The sequence below is a fragment of the Rhizophagus irregularis genome, chromosome 13 (genome assembly GCF_026210795.1).
Source record: "Rhizophagus irregularis chromosome 13, complete sequence".
NCBI classification, from domain to species: Eukaryota; Fungi; Glomeromycota; class Glomeromycetes; order Glomerales; family Glomeraceae; genus Rhizophagus; species Rhizophagus irregularis.
Genome location: NC_089441.1, coordinates 1,602,100 through 1,611,277, shown reverse-complemented (window position 1 = coordinate 1,611,277; position 9,178 = coordinate 1,602,100). Strand labels below are relative to the sequence as shown.

Below are 9,178 nucleotides of genomic sequence, written 5' to 3'. Positions count from 1 at the left end.
CAATTTTAAAATTTCAATTGAATCATTTTTAAGGAATTCACTTTGATGTTTAATCAAAAATTCTTGAGTATATTTTGTAAGTTTATCTAATCCAAGTTCATCTGAAGCTATTAATAATTTTAATATTTCAGATCCTTTCAATTCAAATAAATTAATTGTCCCATAATAAACAAATCTGAAAATTAGATAAAAATAGATAGAAATAAATAAATAAATAAATAATAGTATTAAAAATAATATTTAAATTTTTTTTTTTTACCTTAGAATAATTTCAAAAATATCTGGTAATATATTAGATTTCCTTAAAATAAATATACCATCTTTTTTTTCGGCCCAATTCGATGAAAATGCTGCTCGAAAATATTCAGACCTACAACAAAGTATAATAGAATGTGCGTAAAGTTCTATATTATCTTCTCCTGTATATATAATAACATCATAATTTTCTTTATTTTCGTATAATTGTTGATAATCTTTAATTAAATCCCCCCATAATGTTATTGCCATACCGTAAAAAAGAATTGTAATATTTTATGAAAAAAAAAACGGCTTATCGAAATTTTAATGCAAAAAAATTTATATATTACAACAAACAATTCGCAAAAACTTTATTCCTTTTTCCGAGTCTTACCAGAATTAGATAAAATCTATTACCGATCGAAAATTCTGGTGTTGATCAATGACGAAATATTTAGTAAGCGCTCATTTGTTGAAAATTTATTATCATGTGAATTGTAATTCTGCGAAACTTTAGCGACTACGCCACTATCGTGTCCTTTGTTTAGTAGTAGTACAGACTAGAGTTAAACAATCATTGTACGTAGTGTTTCGGGCGAAACCGAAACTTAATATCTGGAGAAACTTCCGAAACTTGGTGAAACTGGTTTCAAAATTTTGAAACCTGGCGAAATTTCCGAAACTTAAATAAGTCACGGGTTAAATTTTTAATTGGCTATAAAGTACTTTAAACTCTAGCATCTGTATTTAGAAGTAAGGTAGGATTTTGTACAATTTCCATTTTGACACTTGCTACCAAATGTCAACTTCAATGTGATTGTAAATAATTAACTACAGTCAAACGCTATGCGCCGATAATTGCACGTACCGATAAACTTCCATGTCCCATTTCACAATTAATAAAAAAATCACATTGTACCGATATTATACAATAAATATTTGGCCAGCATTGGTTGAAGTTATAAAATTTAAAATGAATTTTACGCCATCTTGAATTAGATTTTGGCCTAGCATAAATTATACGATTTTGACAGGTTGAATACTATATTAGCATAGAATATGAAACATATTTAACAACTAATTACATTTCGCCAGGTTTCGGCAGTTTCGGAATAGCCGAAACCGAAACTCAAAATGGGTGAAACGTTTCGCCAATCGCAAAACAGTTTCGCCCGAAACATTAGTCATAAAAAAAAAGGTGATCAAGCGAAATTGTCTGAAATTTAATTTAAACGTCTAAAAAAAAAAAAAAATCTAGTCTATTCAATTTATTAATTATATTATTTTATAAACAATCTAATTTAACATAATCTATTTTAATCTAAATAATGTAATAATGATAATATATATTATAATCTAATAATGTAATAATGATTCTATTCTCTAATTACTTGAAATACTTCATAACTATCTACATCAAACTTACTTGGAATATTTAGATTAGGATAAGAAGTTGGAGTTGCAAACCATTCACCATTTGATCGCATCATTAAATCATTACTCTCCGTCACTTTATTATAAGCGCCAAAGATTGGTCCCCATCTTCTGAAGCATCGTACAGCGCGTTTATTATGAATTACTCTACCAATTTTACCTGAATTAACATTTTTATAATCATCAAATGAAAATATGAAACTATCTGATGTCGATTTACTACCCTTTCCTTGCCAATCTAATGGATTATATCCACCCACTAATTTATTTGAATTTTTAATTTTTGCGATTACAATTGTTGCACCTTTACCATCACATCTAAAATGAAATCTATCACCGCTAATTTGACTTTTACCTTTAATGTGTAAAATAGGTTTAAAATCGTATTGAATGAATTCTCTAGTCTTATAAATCATATCCCTCTTATTTATCCAATTTAAAAATAATGAATAATAGAGATCTTTTTGTTTAGTAATAATATTAGATTTAAGTTTAGGTGTTTTTGGACTTGAAATGGAGTATAATTGCAAGATATTTTCCGATAATAATTTCTTATAAGGATGTACCTTGTCGAAAAAATCTTTAGATGGAATATTACGAAATTTGATTAATGAGATCAAATTACCCATTGTTTGTTTCATAACTTCAAAATCAATATTAGTCCATATTAAAGGATTATCTCCAATAGTAGGATTTTGTGCATGAGACCATTTAATTAGATAATCCCAAATATCCACTTCATCTAATGTGATGTTATCCTGTTTAAACAATAATTCTAATATTTGTGGAGGTAAAGTTAAAAATCTTTCGCTCTCAAATAACTCTCCCGCTTTTTGACAGATTAATTTTACAAGAAAATCCCTTAGAGGTATGAACTGTTTATAAGGAAAAATAAGTTGAAGTATTCCTATTGGATCTTGTTTTAAGTACTCATTTTGATTTTTAATTAAATAATCTTGAAGACTATCAACGATTCTATCAAATATGAGCTCATCTGCCGCTTTTAATAATTCCAAATACTCCGTTTTTTCAATTTGACTATAATTAATTCTTCCACTATAAATATATCTATTTTTTTTTGTAATAAAAATTTATATAAAAACGTATAAAAACGTAAGTTTTTATAAGATTATCGATAAATTCTAAAAAATTATAATAATTTATAGTAATAATTGACATGATAATTACCTGAGGATTATTTGAAAAGTTGTTCCGGAAATATTTGGTTTCTTTAAAATATACGTCCCATCACTTTTTTTGGCCCAATTAGGACTAAACGCTGCCCTAAAATATTGTGAACGACATCTTAAAATAATTGAATGGGCGTGAAGTTCTTTAATATTAGGTTCTTCTCCCGCATAAATTATAACATTATAATCCTCTTCGGAAAATTGTTGAAAATCATTGGTTATATCTTCTTTATAAATATCCACCATTATGAAAATTTTTTTTTTTAAAAAAAACAAAAAGGAAAAAAAGAGAAAAAAAATTCTATTTAATTAAAATATGAAAAAAAAAATTAATTGCTATTAATTATAAGTTTGTGATTCTTCTAATGGTAAATATATAATTGACAATAAAATTATTCTTTAAGGCTGAAATATTTCCGCCTTATTTATATGTTTAGACAAAGAAATTCTTCGCTTAGTCTTCTTTGTTTTTCCATGATAAATAAGGAAATTTTCGAATGGGAAAATTTTCGTTTTCGTTGTTATTGTACGTAAAACGTATGAGGCGTAGGATTACATCATTTTGTCACGTGAAACCCCCAAAAACCTACAAAGCTAACAAAAAAAAAGGGATTTTTTAACACATAGACCGATAGTAAATTAATAATGAATGATTCCATCAAAGCATAATTGTTTTAATAATTAGATGGCGGAATCCATGAAAGGAGTATGAAAGCTTTATTCTTCTTTTTTGTGCTACTGTACGTGACTTTATATGATTATTTTATTATATTTATTATACAAAAATATCCGGTTTTTGTTATCTTAAAATTTCAACTAATTATTTTACTATTAATTTTTTTTTCTTTCTTTTTTTTTAACAAAAAAAAATTTGTAAATAAATAAATTACATTAATATTACTAAATTAGAAAAATTCACAAACTTCGATTATCCACGTTTTTCGGAATCCGAATTTCTCCCCCTGCATCATTGTCATAATTTTAATTTATTACGTTTTTATAAAGTAACTAAAATTATTGTCAAAATAGCAATTTATTAACAAAGGTGTCAATTCAAAAAATGTCTTTGTTATACGATCTTATAATATATTGTACGACAACATCTTTGTTTACAGTTATCGGCAAAATGCGAAATCTATTTGGCGCAGTTAAATAACTATCCAATGAAGTTGAAACACATAAAAAAAATACTTAAAAATAAAAATTACACATATTATATATTTTTTTATTATTATAATAGAAATATTTATGTTCATGTGATCATGTAATGATTTAGTAATAAAAAAAATAAAAAATTTTAATTACCATATTTACCGTCTTTATTTAGAGTTTGAATTTTATACGCAGGTGCGTAGCAACGCACCCCCTATATTATGTTTATATGTAAAAGTCAAAAATTAGTATTCTAAACCCTTTTTAGTAAGTTGTAGAGTTGTGGAGCAGGCAAAAATACGCATAGGACGTGTACTTTAAAGGTTCTATAATAAGTACATAAGGTTTGCACCGCGCTTATTTACATTTATGATATCACGTGATCATAAATGATCGGCAAATTCACTATATAATAATTTCCAAAAAGGGGGGGTGCTGCCCCTGCATAAAATTATTATCAATACCAACGGAGTTTGGAATATTCGTGTTCTTGTGATGATTTAGGATATCCGGTTTCTCCGAATTCCATTTCTCCGAAGCCACTTTATCGAATGGACATTTCACCGAAAAATTATTTATTCCATTTGGTTATTTGTTTTTATACTAAATTTTTAAATTTAGCTGATTTTTATTAATTTATCTTGTTGTTTATAATACATTAATCTTTTTTTTTACTTATTTTTTCATGATTAAATAAATGTTTTCAGGAATTATTTATTGTTTAATAATTAATATTGGTTACTTGATAACTTTGAATGTTGAAGTGATAATATCCTGGAAAAAAATATCTCTAAAAATAATTTAATTTTTATTTCATTGCGCGATGGAAATTTTTATAAAAATGTTGATCGTTACCATTTTGGTGAAACGTCGATTTCGGTGAAATGTACCGTAACCATCTTTATGGATGGGTAATGAGTCAGTATCTCTAAATCGGAAATTACGAGTGGGAACATGTGATGAGTTCCCTAAAAATCCGGAAAATAATCTTAATGCTATCTTAAATAAATAAAAAGATGCAGCACGAGGCTATTATATACAAATTAAATGTCATTTTCCACCACAGACGCATGACCATTTGCAGGATTTATCTCCTGCGGTCAAAAAAATTAAGGTAAAACATGAACGAAGCAGGAGATGTACAGTACTTAGAAAAGATGGGAAAAAAAATTATGTTTCTATAGAAAAGTTAATAACGCATCTGGACCTAGCGTTAGAGATGAATATGTCCTCCATTATAGCGAACTACAATATTATGTAATACTTGGAATGGTAGTGGACGAAGTACAGAAAAAAGCGTGTGAAAGGGGAGTTAAAAAGTCAAAAAAGTTTATTTTAAAGAGAGCAAATGAAAGGGGAGTTAAAAAGTCAAAAAAGTTTATTTTAAAGAGAGCAAGTGAAAGGGGAGTTAAAAAGTCAAAAAAGTTTATTTTAAAAAGAGCAAGTGAAAGGGGAGTTAAAAAGTCGAAAAAGTTTATTTTAAAAAGTGCAAGTGAAAGGTTAAAGATGGTCATCGGTCCTACCGGTCCTACTCGGTCCCGGACCGGTCGGTCCCAGGACTTGTAGGACCGGACCGCGGTCTTTCATTTTTTCTTGGCGCAGTAGGACCGGTCCTGAGACTGACCTAGTCTTTGTATTGGTCTTTATATATAAGTTATTACATGCATATTGAAACTTCGCCTTATTTCTAGAAAAGACTGTCTCCAAGGAAAAAAAAGAAAATTAACGTTAATAAAGTATAATAAGTCCGTCTTTATACATGTTATTTGCTTATAATATACGTCTGGACTGGAATGGTTCCTGGAAGACTGTTCCTAGTAAAGTAATAGAAAAAATTATTATTTGCGGAAAAAAAGAAAAAGACTGATCGGTCTTAAAAAGACTGCAGTCCTTAAAAAGACTGTCGGTCTTATTGTACGTGTTACAGGACCGAAAGACCGCGGTAAAGAAGTTAAAAAAAAAGTTTTTTAAAAAAAAAGATTGAACTGGTGGCATATCACGTGATATATAAATACTAGGAGCTTTTCCCGAAATTTTAAAATACTGTGACAATACCTATAATACGCTTTTTCTATATATATTTTTAATGAATTAACAATATTATAAAAAGAATTGTTTTGGTACAGCCAAAATGTCATGTGAAATCCCATTGCGATACTGGATTAACATCGGAACAATTCGTTAAAAAAAAAAAGGATCGTCACATTACCCTAAATATATTTTGTGTATGTTTTAGTAACAACATAACGATACCTTCGCAAAAATTCAAGGTTTCTGCAAAGAGACGTATTCAAATGTATCTCTCAATATACAAAACGTATCTTTCGGTATAAAAAACGTATCTACTTTTTTTTATAGGGCAGACATTTTCCTGAAAAGCATTTTGTCCCAACATGATATAATCCCAACAAGAAATTTTCCCGAAATCAAATAATGAAAAATGTAACTTTGGGTTGAGTATGTAGTAGCCGAGTTGACAGTCAAAATCCCAAAGTTTTTTTTTTTTTTAAAAAAAAGCATATAATTTTAAAAATGCAGCAGTGATGCAGTAATTTGTTAATTTATTCAATATAATTAAAATATAATTTGTAAATTTTATTAATACCAATGTAAATTGTTTGCAAATTTTATTAATATTACTGTAATGAAAATTAACTAACGTTACTCATATGGGCCGATCAGACTCATTTCTCATTTCATTAATTAATGATCAGGTGATATAATTGAGGAATATACTGTATATGAAATTTGTGATGATCTGCAAATAAAATTAACTTAGATAAGCTATCTACAAAAAAACAATATGGTGGGGAATCGTCGGGGAATCGTTTTCCTATTGGATGTTGTAAATATGTGATGTTAAAGTTAGTATAATGTGCTCTATTTTTATAACATTATTTGCACATTATTACGTTTATTAAGGCATTTTAAACAGCAGTTTACGCTGTAAAACTTTTTTTAAATATATTAATAGGTTTATTTTTATTTATTAGGCATTATTGTTTAATAATTATTATAATTATTGTATATTATATGTATTTATATAATAAACAGCATATTTTTAAGGGTTATTGTTTATTTTTGACGGTATTTTATAATGGTTTTATTACATAAAAAAAGCGTTCGAAATATTTTTTTGATTTTTTTCGCTTGTTACACTAAATTCGATTGGTTCGATATTGTCACACTTATTTTCATGTGACATTTGGTTGGTGAGCCATATGTATATTATTAATAAAAAATTATGATAAAGAAAAAATTTTTTATTTTAGTTAAAAGGATTATGTACTGTGCAGTATATTACTATATTACTAAACTATTCCTTATCTTCTAAAATTAGAAACAATTGCATTAAAAAAATTAACTAATCTCAAATTCGTTTGATCGAATTTCAGTCAGGATTTTGGCTGCCAAGATTTTAGATCATCGGGATTCTGTGACTTGTCAGGATGTCAGGATTTTTTAATATTGAACAAAGTGTGAAAGTCATTTATAATAAAAGTTTTTTAATATTTGTCCAATTTTCAAGTTAATAAATCTTAAACTGTCCGTAAATTTCCATAAATTTATTTTTGTAAATTTATTGTAATTTAATTTCGGGAGATTGACAATATCGTGTCGGGGAAAAGTCCTATTCGGAAATTGGATATCGGAAGTAACTGTTACACCCGGCTAAAAAATAAAAAGATAGCCATATTTATAATAATATCCTTAGAAATTTATGTGGAGTGCTGATTAAGTATTAGATACCTTTATTAACTCATTAATGAAAAGAAATTAATATTCCATCTTTTTTCCGTAAAAGGCTCATATTTCCGGATTTAATGGAATTTATCAAATCATTCATTTTCCGTAAATAGATCCGTGAAAGGCACATTATTACGGAGTTTTTACAGATAAAATTTTTTATAGGGAAAGTGTATAAATATTCTGATAATATTATCATCCTTTCCCAAGAACAATTTAATTTCACATTTCTTTTCCTTTGTCTTTTGCATCTCTCCAGAAAGAATAATGAGAATATTTTCGGCTCAATTATTTAAGTTATACGCTTTATTTTTAGTTGCAATTGCAACCGTAGCTTTAGGTGTTCCTCTAGTTCGTCGAAAAGGTAGTCATGGAAGTCTTATATGTTCTGAACAAAATGCCTTAACCAAGCGAGCAGACATACCATTTGAAGAGCGATGTCCTGAAGAATACTCTTTATACATAGCTTCCCTTTGTTCCATAGATGCACCAAACCTAATGTTGATAAATTGTGCAAGAGAGGATGAGCCAGACGTCATTTTTGACACTGACTATACTTGTGAAGATGATGAAATTTGTATAGATCGTACTGAATTTCCAGAGACCCCACATGCTTTTTGTATTAAAAAAAAATGTGGTCTTCCATTCGATAATTTTGTCCGTCCTGATCTCGATGCCTGTGGATCACATAGTTACAGTGTTTCTGGACCAGTGAATTTAGTAGTTGCAATGATGACATATTCAACAGAAATGAACCCAATACAAGTAAATTATCAGAATGTAAAATATAAAGGTGATCTCGCTTTTGTTAATCAGGTGAACAATTTCACTAGAGTTATTAATGGTTATAATGGGGAAAATATCGATTTCTGTTTTAATGGAGGCACCACGCAGAAAGTACAAGCTTTCGCTGCTGCTTGGATAACTGACTGATTCTAATGACATGTAGTTTTTATAAATTAACTAGCCAGTAATTTTTTATCCAATACCCACAGATAAAATAGGTGGAATTACAATTTGTAGAAGTTTTATTCTTTTTTTTCTTTCATATTTTGTTAATGTAATGATTTCTTATAATTTTTAATAATAAACGCTTTTTTTTTATAGACTTCATGGCATAATGTTAACAATTTAGCGCTTTTGAAATATTAATTGAAGTTGTATTTTTTTTTTTTTTAAAAAAAAAAAAAAATGCTATCTATTTATTTTTTCTTCCTTATTATATCTAGCAAGCTTTCTAAACTTTTCTAACTTTGATAAAATTTCCGTAATATAAATGATACACGTCTAAATAGAATGAAAATATTTCAAAACGAGTTGATAAAATATTTTTATTATTATTATTGTACTTTTAGCATATTTCTGTTACAGATAATAAAGATATTAGTATTAATCATACTGTATTTTCAATATATGAT

General features: G+C 27.8%; 1 protein-coding gene across 1 annotated transcript; it reads left to right on the top strand.

Moving 5' to 3' along the window:
- Positions 1-8,027: 8,027 nt before the first annotated feature.
- On the top strand, positions 8,028-8,693 carry OCT59_004942 (uncharacterized protein; the record flags this gene model as incomplete). The annotated part of the gene is made up of 1 exon (XM_025328593.1): positions 8,028-8,693. One exon carries the CDS (start codon positions 8,028-8,030, stop codon positions 8,691-8,693), a length of 666 nt encoding a protein of 221 aa, XP_025165945.1.
- Positions 8,694-9,178: the final 485 nt, after the last annotated feature.